The sequence below is a fragment of the Coenobita brevimanus genome, chromosome 55 (genome assembly GCF_032717465.1).
Source record: "Coenobita brevimanus isolate Jiangsu-jjx chromosome 55, ASM3271746v2, whole genome shotgun sequence".
Classification (NCBI taxonomy): domain Eukaryota; kingdom Metazoa; phylum Arthropoda; class Malacostraca; order Decapoda; family Coenobitidae; genus Coenobita; species Coenobita brevimanus.
The window spans coordinates 34,333,702-34,350,800 of NC_137008.1; the positions used below are offsets into that span (position 1 = coordinate 34,333,702).

The following is a 17,099-nucleotide window of genomic DNA, read 5'->3' on the forward strand; positions in this document are numbered from 1 at the left end:
TCAAAATTAAGTCAGGAAAAAATCAAATCAAGCTTAGTAAACTGTACCCCCAAATGATAATGTTCACCCCACCTATGGCTAAAACACATTAACCTATGTCTAAAAACAGTTTATAAATCAACCTAAACACACAATTTTAGTCTAGGAAAAAAAAAAAAAAAAAAAAAAAAAAAAAGTTAAAACATGGGTTTGGCCATCGTTGGGAGGGTTATGGTGGTATTTCTACCCCCATCGTTAAGCCAGGGTATCGCATCTAGGGGTATTGTATAGCCTATCAAGGTATTGCTGTAGCTGGAGAACAACAGGGAGGTTTTAGGAAGGGAAGTGGTTGTATAGATCAGATATTCATTCTCAGGTCTTTAGTGGAAAAGTTTCAAGAGAAGGGAAAGTAGTTACATGCAGCCTTCACAGTTTTGGAGAAAGCATATAACAATGTGGAGACTAGGAATCTGAAAATATTAACTATACACCAATCCCCCACTATTCGACAGGGATGCGTTCCATAAAAAGTGGTTAAATAGGTAATGAACTGGTCGAATAACGAATAGATTTTTCCCATGAGATTGTTAAGAAATAGGGGGTTAGGTTCCTGACTATCTTTGTCACTCTAAAAAGTATTAAATAAAGATGGAAAAAATACCGGTATAGACGAATGAAAGTGACAGGGATTTGAGCCGTCTTCTTATAGACCTACATTCTCAAGGAAAATTATTTTTGTACTACATATATCTCAGATGACTGACATTTGATTTTTGATAAAAAAAATATTGGAGAACCAGCAAAATATACCTACTTAGTGATACTGTATTAAAGAAAGCAACTGGAACGCCTTCGATAAAGTGTTTATTGCCGAACCCGCCTACTAGACATGACGTCACCACACCAAACAAACTCAAATATATTCAATTTAAAACCATAAATACCAGTAAAAGCCTAACTGGAAGCGCTGAAACCTAACTGGGGGGTTTTGCCCCCCGGGTCCCCCAATGATCATAACCAACCTAACCTACTGCAAACTAAGATGTGTATTCTGTAAAACTGGTGCCAAAACAGTATTGTGCATTAAGAGCGTTCGTTAATCATTGGCACAATCGTCACCAGGGTTGCCATTTGGTATTTTTCATTACAAATGTGAGCCAACTTGATAATGAAAAATTTGTCTGGTAATGAATCAGCATGATCCATTACCACACAGATTTTTCACATGTATGAAGATACAGAGGATAGAGACGGTGGATTGTATGTTCTCTCTGATTAACCTGCTAGCCTACATATCGCAAAAATAATCAACAAGCTGCTAGTTATAACGACAGTGATTATTTCTATGTGTATATATAATTAGTGAAGAATAAATGCTGGCTTTGAGAGTTTGGTAATGAAAAGTTAAATTTGGTAATGAAAATTGAGGAGTTTGATAATGTAGCCGAGTTCAGCTCTGGCACACCTGATCGTCACCCAACCATGCAGTGGCGAAACACTCACTCAGGTTGGTGAGCACATGACTGCGCTTTCAGGGGTAATAGTAGGGGTCTTGGGCTAGAAACACGATGGACAACCGTCCTGCACTTATTTCTCCTATAAGGAGTATTTTTTTTTTTTGCTTTTTCTTGATTTATATGTCCTTTTGGATTGCTTTAGGCAATAAAAATTTTTTCAGTGTTTGGTCCGGGATTGGGGGGGTATAAAATTGCAAAAATGGCTGGGATGGTACGGGTTAAAATCATCACTCCCCAATGAAATGGCACTTTTGAAAATATGTTTACAGTTAACAGGAAAGTCTAGAGTATTTTAGTACTCATAGTAATTGATATCTAGCCATCACTATCGATATTGCAGATAAAGAGTTAGTATCAGAAGTATTGAAACTTTGGTATCAAAATGGCCACCACTTGTGATTATGTTAGCCACTAGACCACACTGGATTACAGTACGGTACACTAGGTGGGGGCTAGTGGGTTACGACGCTTGTCTGCAACCTTCGTCTTCATTTATTTATTTGTGGATTTTTGTTGCTTATGCACTATATTCTTAGTGTGCAGCCGCGGCTCAGTGGACTAGAGTGCTCCACATCTAATCTCTTGGAAGCTGATTTTACAGGAGATGAAATATGATCTTCCCAAGATAAGTCCTGAATGAATGAAGCCCCAAGCATGTTCATGCATGAAGCAGGATTGAGCTGGATATTAATAAACATTAGTGGGTAATCCTGTGGAAGACTGTGTCAGGTTGACAGGTGTAAAAACTGAATTTTTGATGCATTAAAAACAAGATTATTTTTACCCCGGTCAGAGATACGAGCCAAGTCAGACATTGGGTGTGCCATAGCCTCATCCTGTGTTTGTTGAAGTAACTGCTGGGATGGACGTTGTGAGAACCGGATGGAAAGGTGAAGGGCAGAATCATCAGCGTACGAGTGGATAGGGTTAGATGTACAGCTTAGGTCATTGATGAATAAAAAGAAGACAGTTGGTGATAGGACAGAGCCCTGAGGAACACTGCTGATAGGTCTAGGAGAAGAATTGTGGCAATTAACAACAGCGGCTATAGAACAACCAGAAAGGAAGCAATAGATGAAGGCACATATAGAAGGGCAGAAACCACAAGAGGGCAATTTGGAAATTAAAGATTTAAGCCGAACTCGATAGAAAGCGTTTGGGATGTCAAGTGCAATGGCAAAGCTTTTGCCAAAGTCCTGAAAGGAGGATGACCAGGAGTCAGAAAGGTAGGTGAGAAGATAACCAGTGGAGCATCCCTGACAGAACCCTTACTGATGATCAGAAAGAAGTCTGTGATAGGAAAGATGCTTTTAAATTTTTCTGTTAAGAACTGACTCAAAAACTTTTGAGACACAGGATGTTCAAGCAACTGGACAACAGTTAGAGGGTTGGGAATGGTCACCCTTCTTTGGGACTGGCTGAATGAGCAAACTTCCAGCAAGAAGGAAAGGTACAAGTTGAAAGACAAAGGTGAAAGAGTTTACCTAAGCAGGGTGTAAGCACAGAAGCACAGTTCTTGAGGACAACAATAGGGACTCCATCAGGCCTATATGCCTTGTTAGTATGAAGGCCGGTGATGGCAGAAAATACATCAGCTGAAGAAATTTTAATGTCCGCCAAGAGGAAGTCAGAGGGAGGAAGTGATGGAGGAACAGCACCAGAATCATCTAAGGTGGAACTGGAAGAGAAAGTCTGCGCAACAAGATCTGCTTTATCAGTAGAAGAAATAGTTACAGAGCAATCAGAGTGGAAAAGAGGAGGAAAGGATGATGAGGTAAAGTTGTTAGAAAGGTTTCTGGCAAGGTGCCAGAAGGAGCAGGAAGAATTTGAGTTGGAGAGTTGAGAGCATTTAGTACGGATGAAATTATTTTTAGCAGAGCGAAGAACAGACTTAGCACGATTCCGGCAACAAACATAAACAAGATGTGATTCAGGGATGGGTTGGCTCTGGTTCCTTAATAAAGTCTTTGTTTCCCCAACTGCTATACTTTTCCAGATAAGAAGTTTTGAGAAAAGCCTACTTTGAGAAAACTGCCCATAGTGAGAGGATGACCATGCTATAAATCACATGGTGTCTAGGGGTTCATTACCACTCTATTTCTGGGTGGACCATGCCTTTACTGCCAACACAAATTTCCAGTACAGTATAGCATATTAAATCTGGCCTGGCTCTCCTCTCTCTATTGCAAATTCAGGTGTACTCCTCTAACGTAACCAAAGTTAAACTTTAAGAGTCAATTACTAACTCGAAACATTCCTACAGCCTGCATGGTACAGTCCTTGCTATAGTATTCATCTGGAAGACAGCTCGGTATGGTAGATGTATATCTACTCTGGAAGCCTGCTTATTACACTCTCATCTGTCTACTGTCACCTTGCACACAGAGAGAAAAAAAAAAATCATACAGTTAACATGAAGGGAGAGAAGAGTGCTTACATGAGCCCTTTCTGGCAGGTCACACGGCAACACCCACTTGTCTTCATCTTTAAGTGCTGCCTCCTCAAGGATGCTGTCAAACCTAAAAATAAACATTAAGTTACTTGCACATCATCAAAACTAAAATCTGATTAGAATGCTGTGAAACCTGAAAACTCAAAAAGCATATTAACATTTTTTCAATTTTACACACTAAAAAGAGTGGATAAAATACGTCAAAATATTCACCAGTCACCTTTTAAGTATAAGAATCCCTGCTATTTTTATCTAAAAAGCACATGGAAGTAACCTCATACATGAAATTGAGTATACGTTCATTCAAAAAAATATCTGAATTAGAAAAATACACCAACAGCAATCACACCCATTGGGAACCATCAATCATTCACCTGAGAAAAAGATACTGCTGACCCTCTTCCAATGCTGTAGAAACATTCCTGAAGGTTGCATGGCTCAGCAAAATACATATCCCAAGGTGAAAATAGGGGTTATGTTCCAAGCCTTGTGGGAAGGGGATTCATGGTTCACCAATCAAATTTTTGAAGGTTAAATATTAAATTTAATGGTACATATTTACTGACAGAGATGACGATGATGATCCTATCCTCGAAAACTGGATTTATTTATTTATTTTTTTTTAAGTTCCAAATGGTAATAACTTCTACGTAAACAAAAATATCTACTGGTAGTTGTACTGCAAACGTAACATGCAGCACTGGTATGGAAGATAAGCTCCTAAACCAATTGGTTACTGCATTCTTCCTAAAAATATTAAGAAAACCTTATTGCATTACACCTTTCCAAAACATAAATACTGCACTAGGAGTAACAGCTGATCAGGGATGGGGGTAACTGGCTAACCTGGCCAAGGGTGGTATTTATACTCTCTCTTGAACTGAACTGTTTGTGGTCAAATCAGTTACTATTAATATACAGTATAATGACACACAATAATTAAGTGGTCTGAAATAACAGTCAGCTATTATGGAGGCTTGTTATCCAGCAAAATCATTTATGATCCTCTAAAAACACTTGCCCTGTCTCACCACAACCTCCCTAGGTATATGTGTCAAACTTATAAACTCGTTTATGGAATATGTGGCTAGACATAAGTAAAGGAAATGACCTCCTTATTTGACTAGACTAGATCAAAACAAGAGAACAAACCGCTGGAATTATCTTGAGGTCGTCGTCATCATCATCATCCAGACCTCCTTTCCCACCCTATAGCACCGTGAGGAGTAGCAACATCCAGATGGTCCAATTTTGCCCAATCCAATGGGCCACACTTCCATTCAATCATCATTCAAGCCCTCAGAATCCTGGCTCTATATGATACACCAAAAAACTTTCATCCCACTCTGTAGCTTTACATAAACGTATCTGACAGTCAATCCAAACGCTGTCACGTTAAAAAGGGGCGCCATTCCCTGATCGTGCACTTCTCCTCACAACATTCACCCATACAGCTCCATCTCTTGTCAGTTCCCTAGCCTCACCGACATTCTTACCTCTCTTCCTCACACACTCATCCTACATATCCCTCCACCTTCTCCTTGGCCTACCTTGCCTCCCTCCTTCAAATTCGCTCAGATATAGCTTTTTCACTACTCTATTGTTATTCATTCTCTTCACATGACCATACCGTCTTAGTACACTCTCTTCGATTCTCGTGGCCACAGACTTCCTCACTCCACATCTTTCACGGATCACATTATTTTGTATCCTACCCACTCTCTGTACTTCACATACATTCCTCAGCGGTCCAAGCTCCACTGCTCTTACTCCTGACTTTTCATGTTCAAGCCACAACATAGTCTCACATCCATATGTTAAAGCTGGCACTACCACTCCTTCGTGTAAGCCTCATACAGCTGTAACACTCAAACCTCTGTCTCTTATCAAGGCCTTCATAGCACCAGCTACTTTCCTTCCTTGTGTCATTCTACTTTCAACTTCTTTTGCACATTTTCCTCTTTTTTTCTATCACTGCACCCATGTATCTGAACTCTCTCACCAATTCCAGTCTCTCTCCATTCACTGTAACATCGCACTGGGAGTCACCTTCTCTCTTGATTACCATCACTCTACTCTTTTCAACATTTACTCTCAAGGCACAACACTCACAGACACCAGCAAAACTGCACAAGTCTATCAAGTTCTTGTCCAGTATTTGCAAGTAGCACTGTATCATCAGTATACAACAAATTTGAGATATTCCATCCATCACCATCCTTTACCAACGCCATCCCTCTCTTCATTGCTCGTGTTTTCACTTCTATCACCACCCCATCCATTTATATACTGAACAACCATGAGGACATCACAAACCTTGTCGCACACCCACACTGATTGTGAACCATTAATTTAGATGCCTATTTATCCTTACACATGCCTCAATTCCATCACAAAAACTACTGATGGCACCTAGCTGCTTCCCCTTTACACCGCACAAGCATAAAACCTTCTACAATTCTTCCCTGTCTATTTTGTCATATGTTTTTACCAGATTCATAAATGCCATAAACACCTTATAGTCCCTCTCACAAGCCTTCTCCAGGGTCTGTCTCACTGCAAATATTTGATCCACACATCCTCTACCACTCCTAAAACCACCCTGTTTATCATTAACTAGGACTTCTGATATCTCAGTTACTTTATAATAATTCTTCCTTATTCCTTCCCTACAGCACTCAATAAACTTATGCCATGATAACTGTTGCACTCACTTCACTCACCTTTATTCTGGTACATAGGTACAATTACAGCCTTGTACCACTCTGCTGGCACAGTTTCACTCATCCATACCTTCTTACATATCTCCGACAAGCACTTCATTCCACGCTCTCCACTACACTAAATCTCTCTCCGCTACACTAAATCGTTTCTGCATACACCTCATCAACCCCAGCTACTCTCTGATTTTTCAGCCACTTCATAGCGTTCTTCACCTGCGTGTGTCACGTTTCCCGACACAGCATTCCTCCTCTGCACACCCCTAAAACCAATCATGTTACACCTACTCTGCTCTCTCTATTCCCATTCATCAGGCTTTCAAAATATTCTTTCCATCTGGTCCTCATTTCATCTCGATGGGTTAATAATCTACCATTTACATCCATCACACTTTCACATATCTTTCCACTGTCACTTGTATAATTCCACATCTCTTTACAGAACAACTTCCTATTTTCAGAGTAATTTGCATTCATTTTACTTCGTAGATCATCATTTACCTCCTCCTTTTTCCTCTTCACTAGTCTCTTTATGTGCTCTTTACTCTCAATATATTCAGTTCTTTCAATTGAACCCCTGTCCTGTAACCACTCTAGCCACTTCTTCCTCTATTCCTCCACTGCTCTCTTAACCTCTTCATCTCATGCCATTTCTTACTTCTTTGTTGTTACTCTTGCCACATCACACACCACTTTAGCATTCCTAACTATGCAACCCCAATTCACTGATTCCAACTCCTCCCCTACTTTGGTCCTGTATTCATCTGCCATTTCCTTGATCTTGCAGCAAATTTCACTAAAATAATATAAAATGTGCATGGGTATATAAGAAATTTCATATGCACGATGATCAAAATAGTTGGTTTGGAATGTTACTTCACCTTTTACAAGGAAGATAAAAAGAACATGTCATTCTCTCTCAAAAATATACAAACAAAAAGTGCAGTAACTGGTGTAAACAAAGTGGCACTACACCCCATCATGAGACTGACTGGGTAAATTTTTTCCCTTGCCTTGGTGATTCAGACTATGGATACGTATAAAAATCATATCATTCATCATCATCATCATCATCATCATCCGGACCTCCTTTCCTGCCCAAGGGCAGAGTGAGGAGTAGCAATGTCCAGACAGCCCAAAACTGCCCAATCCAATGGGCCACACTTCCATTCACTCATCATTCAAGCCACCAGAATCCTGGCTCTATCGGATATGCCAAAAACATTCACCACGTTCTGTAGCTTCACATATCGTATCCGACAGAGTCAATCCAGACGCTGCCACGTTAAAAAGGGGTGCCAAAAATCCCTGATCATGCACATCTCACAAAATTCATCCAGCCAGCTCGATCTCCTGTCAGTTCCCTAGCCTCACCAACTTCCAAACCTCTCTTCCTCACACATTCATCCACCATATCTCTCCACCTCCTCCTCGGCCTACCTCGCCTCCTCCCTCCTTCGAATTTGCTCAGATATACCTTCTTCACCACTCTATTGTTATCCATTCTCTCCACATGACCATACCATCTCAGTACACTTTCTTCAATTCTGGTGTCCACCGACTTCCTCACTCCGCATCTTTCATGAATCACATTATTTCGTATCCTATCCACCCTCTGTACTCCACATACATTCCTCAGCAGTCCCATCTCCACTGCTCTTACTCTTGACTTTTCGTTTTCATGGCACACCATAGTCTCACATCCATATGTTAAAGTTGGCACTAACACTCTTTCATGTAAGCCTCGTGCAGCTGCAACACTCAAGCCTCTGTTTCTTATCAAGGCCTTCATTGCACCAGCTACTTTTCTTCCTTGTGTCACTCTACGTTCAACTTCTTTTGCACATTTTCCTCTCTTTTCTATCACTGTACCCAGGTATTTGAACTCTGTCACCAATTCCAGTCTCTCTCCATTCACTGTTACATTGCACTGAGAGTCACCTTCTCTCTCAATAACCATCACTTTACTCTTTTCTACATTTACTCTCAAGAAATGACGCTTACAGACATCAGCAAAACTCTGTACTAGCCTACCAAGTTCTTGTCCGGTACTGGCAAGCAGTACTGCATCATCAGCATACAACAAATTTGAGATATTCCATCCATCACAATTCATTACCAATGCCATCCCTCTCTCCATTACTCGTGTTTTCACTTCTCTCATCATCCCATCCATATATACATTGAACAACCATGGGGACTTCACACAACCTTGTCGCACGCCCACACTGATTGTGAACCATTCACTTAGAAGCCCATTAACCCTGACACATGCTTCGCTACCATCATAAAAACTCGACGGCACTTAACAGCTTACCCTCTACACCGTACATGCACAAAACTTTCCACAATCCTCCTCTGTCCACTTTGTCCTATGTTTCTTCCAGATCCATGAATGCCATAAACACCTTATGGTCCTTCTCACAAGCCTTCTCTACTATCTGTCTCACTGCAAATATTTGGTCCACACATCCTCTGCCACTCCTAAAGCCACCCTGTTCATCACTCACTAGGACTTCTGATATCTCTCTTACTTTCTCTATAATAATTCTTCCATATACCTTCCCTACCACACTCAGTAAGCTTATGCCACGATAATTCTTGCACTCACTTCGTTCACCTTTATTTTTGTACAGGGGTACAATCACAGCCTTTTCCACTTTGCAGGCACAGTGCTATTACTGTAGTTACAAAATTCCTATTGCTAATACATGAGTTTTATATTCAAGTTTCTCATGTTGGTTACATTGTACCTTTTTTTGGGTGAGTGAACATCATCAAAACCCAGTTTCCTATATTTACAGGGGGTGCTATGATCCTGAAGTCACAAAACAAGAAAAAAGGAAATAGTAGGTACATCCTCTTGACTCTCCCATGATGTATACAAGGTTGTCCCTAAGCCTGGCATTCTTTCTTCCACTGCAGCCACAGCTTTATGCTTGTGGGCTAAGGAGGGATTAGCACCTCCTCCATATCATGTTAATTCTGCAAAAATCATATTAATAATGTCTTATTACATTGATGTCTATTGCTCATGTAATGCCACCCAGGGATGAGTGAGGCTGGTCACTTATCTTAAATGTCTGGCCCAACCTGCCTAGCCCCGGGCTCCTATGCTCCTCATGAGGCAACACTGGATTGGATGATGATGAGGATATTATTTACATAAACTGTCTGTAAGAGCCAAATGATTTCCTGTGGTCAACAAAGCCATTTACTATGGTGGGTGGCACTCCAGTTAGATGTGATCCATAAGGGTTCAAGCCTTGGGATGGTTGGAGTTTACTGCTCATGCGCTGATGCTCAGGAGCAGATGACTGGTTCCTCTGCTCAAATGTATATACTGAGTGGCCTAGTCTAAAGGTACATACACTCCTGATGGGGCAGCATATAACAGGTAGATGGATGTCTACATACACAAGAAAATGGTAAAATGTAATAAGATATATCACAATCAAAGGTGCCAGTATCTTATCAAGAAAATGAAGCCCTCTGTGTCCACAAAAAATGTTCATTACAGTAAATTATAGAACCTCACTTTCTAAAATGAATTACCAGTCATAATATTACCAAGACTGCTTCTCCATGCCTTCTCATACTCTCATTCATCACATCTTTTTGTAACTAGTCAGTTTTTCATCTAATATAACTCACTCCTACAAATTTAACCCCTAAAGTCTGCAAATCTCCGGGCTTGACTGTCACCCCAGTTGCAAAAAGGCATAGAATTTTCAGCTTTTCACCAAGGCAAATTTTTCACTTACTGATCTGAAGAACTTTGAATTTACACATTTGAAAATGCCAATCTCAGTCCCATAAGGCTAATGGTTACTGCACAATCTACTATCAATAATTACAATAGTTACCATCATGTTTGAATGAAAATAAGAACATTTTGGCATATGCCTATTTTTCACCACATAACCTTACAAAAATCACCCAAATCAATATGAAACATGTGCTCAGGCAGGAAAGAAGCTGTATGAGTGTGAATAAAAAAAAAGGGGGGAAAAAAATACCTTTGCATGCAAAATATGAACATATTGATTCACCACATAAGTAAATTACTCAGTAAGACAATGTTAATATATATATTGAAATGTACCGGTATAAATGAAGAAAAAACACTATGGTAATATAACTAAATGAAATAACTGAACGAAACATAAATTGCCTGTCACGTGAAAGTATTAGGTTCTGCATGTAAATAATACAATCAAACACATGTATGTGTTATGGAAAAAAAAAAAAAAAAAAAAACTATACACTTAATGGTGTGTGTAAATGGTTGAATGGCAGAAATAATAATAATAATAATAAAAATCAAAAGTTGCAGGTAACGTACAATCACAAAAGTTTTCCATTGAAAACAATGGAAAATGGGTAAATTAAACAAAGAAATTAATATTGGTGGTGGCGACCATCATCCACTCACTTCATGTAGTGCTGCCTACTTCTTCCTTAGCCTTTATCATTCTTTTTCTGTGCCTGCCCTCCTCTCTTCCTATTTCTCCCATCTTTCCTGTCACTTCTTATTCCTTTTCTTTCCATTACAGGTGGCTTTACATTGAGAGACAAGCCAAATGGTTTCCTGTAAGCCAAGAAACCATTTACAACGCTAGGTGGTAACCATATAACCAAACCATTCATGCTCCCTACGTGTCAACAAGTGGGTTGGTGGAGGGTTAGTGCCCCTCCCTGTAAAACAAATAACTCAGAGTCAAATGGCCATCCCTTACGGGATAATGGCGTCTGGCAATAGATAGATAGATAGATAGAAATTAATATTCTTTGGCTAATAACTAATAACAGATATAATATACATTCCACTGCATAAAACTGGACAAGAGTTGTAGCTTGTAAGTCAATGACACAATGGCGTGGTGTCTGGCTTGCTTGATTTGGGTCGGAGGTGACAGATGAGGAACCAATGGGACAGAGGGAGGAGGAGTGGGTGTGGGGGGGGCCTCAATACGGAGGCAAAATGCCTGCTACCCCCCCCCCCAATGGTATAGAGGGATTATGGGAGAGATATGGGTGGGAGGAGACAGTGAGATGAGGACCCAATGGGGCAATGGGTGGTGGAGAGATGGCCGGGGGGGGAGGGGGGGTCCACCACATCTAGGGGAACCAATCATGCCTGACACCACCAGATATTGTTGTTTCCATCTGCTAGCTTCCATTTATGTCATCAAAGAGGCGTGGCAACCCCTCCCCAGTTTTTGTGGCTTCTACTAAACTGATGTGGATTGGACTGAACATATCTTGCCTAAAACACATTGACTGATATAAACAGTCTTTAGGGGTTAATACTGTCATGGTTGGGGGGAGGGGAATGATCACTTTTGAGAATAAGCACTATATGACTATACAGTAATTGCCTCCTCATTACAGTTTTCATACAACATGAAAGAAAACACAGCAATGTTTGTATACACATACCTGTCTAAAACATCAATCCAGTGATATAGTTCACATTTGCCATAACTCCATGACTCCACACTCCTTAAAATAGGAAGCAGCTCTTCATTGCTACAACTCTGCAGTTTCTCAATGAGCCATCCACAATCACTTGGCTGAAAAATAATCAGAAGTTAGCACTCCTGAGTACAATATCCACCTACTACTAATAGAGGGTTCTGATCCAAAAATTCACTCTCTTACATATACTGTACAGTACGGAGAAGTGTGTGTCTGTGTTTGTCCTTGGTGTCATGTCATTGTTTTGGAAGGAGGTAAAGAAAGTAAGGCAGTGTGAAAGGGGAAATAATAGGGGAGTGAAAGATGGGAATAATAGATTGTCGGTAGAGAAGAGAGAGAAATTGAGGAGATGGAAGGAGCATTTTTAGGATTTGTTGAATGTAGAAAGTGAGAGCAGTGCAAGTATAAGTGGTTGGGGAATGGCTGGGAGAAAAAGAGATGAGTGGAGGGAGGAAGAGATCAGTACGGCAGAAGTAGTGGAAGCAATGAAAAAGATCAAGATGGGAAAGGCCCCAGGAATTGATGGAGTGTGTGGTGAAATGCTGAGGTATGGGGGTGAGATTGTTGTGGAGTGGATATGGATGTTGTGTAGACTGGCTTGGGATGAGGGAAGGGTTCCCGAGGACTGGAAATCAGGTATAATTGTTCCTTTATACAAAGGAAAAGGGGAGAGAGAAGTATGTGGTAACCATAGGGGTATTTGCCTTCTTGGTGTGACTGGAAAAATATATGGTAGAATATATGACAGAGGAACTAGTTGGAGAAGAACAAGGGGGATTTAGGAAGCAAAAAGGGTGTGTAAATCAGACATTTGTTCTAAGATGTTTAGTGGAGAAGTATCTCGAAAAGGGAAAGAAAGTGTATGCAGACTTCATGGACTTGGAGAAAGCTTGTGACAGAATAGATAGGCAAGGTATGTGGGAGGTATTAAGAATATATGGAGTGGAGGGGAAATTGTTGAGCGCTGTGAAGAGTATGTACGAAGGAGCTAGAGCTACGGTGCGAGTGGATGGTGAGCTGAGTGAGTTCTTTTTTCTCAATGTGGGACTGAAACAGGGTTGTGTGATGTCTCCATGGCTGTTTAACATATATATGGATGGGGTTGCAAAGGAGGTGCAAGGTAGGGCAGTGGATGTGGGGGTGGCTCTAATGAATGAGGGTGAGATTTGGAAGATTCCGGTGTTGCTGTTTGCTGATAATACAGTATTGTTGAGTGAAGATGAATGGGAGTTGCAAGGTTTGGTGAATGAATTTGGAACAGTGTGTAGGAAGAGGAATCAGAAAGTTAATGTAAACAAGAGTAAAGTTACGGTGTTTGAGAGGAATGAAGTCACAGAATGTACAGTGAGGTTGGATGGTGAGGATATGGAGAATGTGAGTGCATTCAAGTACTTGGGTAGTGTGATGAGTAAGGATGGAAAGTTGGGGGATGAAGTGCATGAAAGGGTACAGCGGGGAAGGAGGGTTGTTGGTTCACTGAAAGCAGTGATGAGAAATAGGGAGGTGAGTATGGAAGTTTAGAAGTCACTGCATGATGGTATTGTGATCCCTACCCTGACATATGGAAGCGAGGCGTTGACCTTGCAAGAGGGGAACAAGTCAAGAGTGACAGCAGTGGAAATGAGTTACTTGAGAGGAGCATGTGGAGTGACATGGAGGGACAGGTTGATGAATGAAGAAGTGATGGAACGTTGTGGGTTGGATGTGGATGTGGTTGAGAAGATTAGGAGAAATACACTGAGGTGGTTTGGACATGTGGAGAGAATGGAGAATGAAAGACTAAGAGGTCGTATGAAGGTGAAGTGGAGGGAGGGAGAGGGAGGGGTAGACCGAGGATGAGGTGGAGGGATGGAGTTGAGAGGTATATGAGGGAGGGGGGGAGTGAGTTGGGGGAGGGTAGTCAAATGGTGGGTGACAGAGCGACTTGGAGGCATTTTGTCTCCAGCCATCCTTCGCGGGATTAGGGCGTCTTGCAGTAGACAGATAGATAGATAGTTCTTGTGTAATCTTTCTTACAAATCAACCAACAAACGGACAGGGGTGAAAACATAACCTCCTTAGCAGAGGTAAAGGCTGACATGAACAAAATGAAACAATGCATCATTTATGAGGAAAGATCAATTAAGAAAAAAACAATGGAAAATTGGCCTGGGTACATTTCTGCCATGCCCATCCCATGTAAATGGGCTAAGAAGAAGGAATGACAAAAGACTGCTACTCTGACCAAAATATACTTACAATTTCAGAGCTGCTTTTCTTTAACTTGGTTCGGTCAATCTTCATCTTGGCACAAGTGCCAACTTAACCATCACTTATCCACTGTTCATTCACCCTGAAAAGATCAGGAAAATGTTAAATTAATTAGATGTTCCCTTCCATTCCATGTCTGCATGATAACTACAATAAAAAGTGAGTGAACACCAGGTCAAATTTATGTACAGTATTTGATCTAAAGACTACTGATCTTCTCTAAGATAAAAAGAGCCTTATAAATCTTGAAGGCTGGCAGCTGATTGGCTGCTCCAGCTGTGTCCAAAACCATTCCTTGGTAACGAAATACAGTATTTCAGATATTTTTGTCACAAATACAGTACTAGTCCTTTAATCTGACACCCGATGGTCCTGAAATCTTGATGATTCAGACTTTTGAACCTAGGGTCATTTTTAGCTTTTTGGGGTACAAAATAGAGATCTATCTATCTATCTATTGCCAGACGCCTCAATCCCGTTTGGGGTGGCCACAAACAAATCGCCTCCAAGTCAAGTCGCCCTGTCCCCCGCCATTTCACTCCCCTGCTCCCAACTCACACCCCCCTCTCTCATATACCTCTCCACCCCATCTCTCCATCTCATCCTCGGCCTCCCCCTCCCTCTTTCCCCCTCCACCTCACTCACATACACTCTCTTCGTCAGTCTTTCACCCTCCATCCTCTCCACATGGCCAAACCACCTCAGTGTGTTCCTCATAACGCTTCCTATCACATCCACATCAACACCACAACGCTCCTTTATATCCTCATTCGTCAGCCTGTCTCTCCATGTGACTCCACAGGCTCCTCTTAAATAACTCATTTCCACGGCTCTCACTCTTGACTTGTGTCCTTCCAACAACGTCCAAGCTTCACTTCCGTACGTTAGAGTTGGTATCACAATACTGTCATGTAGAGATAAAAATATGAAAAAAAACGAGAACTATCGAAAAATAGCCGAAAGAGGTGCGCCGAACTATCCTATTCTGCACACAAAGCTTAGTCAACAACCCGCACCGACATTCTGGAGATTCCGAATCCTCCCGACTGTATGTTTACCCAGCTGATTGTGTTGTGCATTCCATGCGTTGTCTACCGAATTTGCTTGTTTTTTTTTCAGTATTTCACTAGAATGGCTCCTACTACACCACCTACTACTGGTAAGAAGAGGAAGCATTTTACAATAGACGTGTTGCCAGTTCTGGGTAAACATGGCCAGTGCACTCTGCCATGTACTTAAAAACTTACGGTATACCTCTTCATTTAATTTATCATTTGAACTGACGAAATAACTTTAATTCTTTGCGGCTAGAGGGAAGCAGCCGCCATGTTGGCAATGACGTCAGCATTCATACTGCAGACGACGCTCCAATCCATCACACAATACTTTACCAGCAATAGAGATAATAGTTGTACCTACATGGCCACCGCAGATCCAAACTACCCCCTTCAGGTATGTTGTGAAGGAATACTTTTCATGGTATAAATGGGTGGTACCTGTTAGGTAAGGAAACTTTGACGAAATTGACTAGAAGTAGCTTACAGCTACACCATTCCCAGGCGGTGCTCATACCTCATGAGGTGGAAAGTGTTAAATGTATGCCGTATAGTATCAGTTGTGAGTTTATGATGGTATTATGTTCATGAATATTTAATATTGGTTTTCTGGGGGGGGGGGGGAAGTTTCAGTGACTCTGAACTTGATTGTAAAGTACCTTCAGGGGAATGATGAAATACCGAATCAGCGGTCATTTACCGAATCAACACCAAATTGGCACTTTTTAATTTAACTGTTAAGTGTTACAGATTTTTATCACCATAGAGGTTCATACTCACCTAATTATCCGAAATCCAGTCAAATTTCTGTATTTAATTTTACCTTTTAAAAAATCTAGATTCACAGCGAAAACGCGCTAAAATTAGCGGAAGTGTTTCTCCTTTAGCTCAACAGCCTGCCTTGGCAGACTTCTATCTATCTATCTATAGCCCGACGCCCTAATCCCGCAAAGGGTGGCCGCAGACAAAACGCCTCCAAAAAGTCACTCTGTCACCCACCATTTGACTCCCCTCCCCCCAACTCACCCCCCCTCCCTCATATACCTCTCAACTCCATCCCTCCACCTCATCCTCGGTCTACCCCTCCCTCTCCCTCCCTCCACCTCACCTACATACACCCTCTTAGTCAGTCTTTCATTCTCCATTCTCTCCACAGACTTCTGCTTTGTATAATATCATATTTAACATACAAATGCATTTATTTGCACTTTAAATCAGTATTTGTGCGAAATATAAGTCTGTCAAGGCATGTTGGTTATCTAAAGTAGGAATACCCACTAACCTTAGCACGTTTTCACTCCGACTCCCAATATTCTATTAATAGTTAAATTAAGTATAGTTCTTTGACCGAATTTCAGATAATTAGGTGTGTATGAACCTTTATGGTGAAGAATATAATATTTTCACAACAGTAAAGACTGCATTCCAGCACTGAGAACTTCCGACGAGCACCCAGCCACCACTGCTTTCGTTTATTGTTATTGGCTGATATACAGAGGAATAATTTCCCTACTGTGCTTTTGTCTGTGCTCTTACACATTGGAACGAAACATTAGCAATTATTTCTCTTGTCACTGGGCATTCTAAGAGGTCAGAAATAAGCACAATGTATGCTGGCTAAACGTAAACAAAGCAGACTATGCTG

At 41.1% G+C, this 17,099-nt stretch overlaps 1 protein-coding gene across 1 annotated transcript in view; it reads right to left on the bottom strand.

Annotated features, from left to right (window-relative positions):
* HUWE1 (HECT, UBA and WWE domain containing E3 ubiquitin protein ligase 1) overlaps positions 1-17,099 on the bottom strand; it is a 1,134,422-nt gene that overhangs the window by 1,106,870 nt on the left and 10,453 nt on the right. The window contains exons 2-4 of the mRNA XM_080273518.1: positions 14,388-14,481; positions 12,111-12,244; positions 3,934-4,015 (exon numbers count right to left, since the gene is read on the bottom strand). Of these exons, the coding sequence (XP_080129644.1) occupies positions 3,934-4,015; positions 12,111-12,244; positions 14,388-14,432 (261 nt within the window). The 5' untranslated portion in view covers positions 14,433-14,481. The remainder of the gene's footprint in view (positions 1-3,933; positions 4,016-12,110; positions 12,245-14,387; positions 14,482-17,099) is intronic.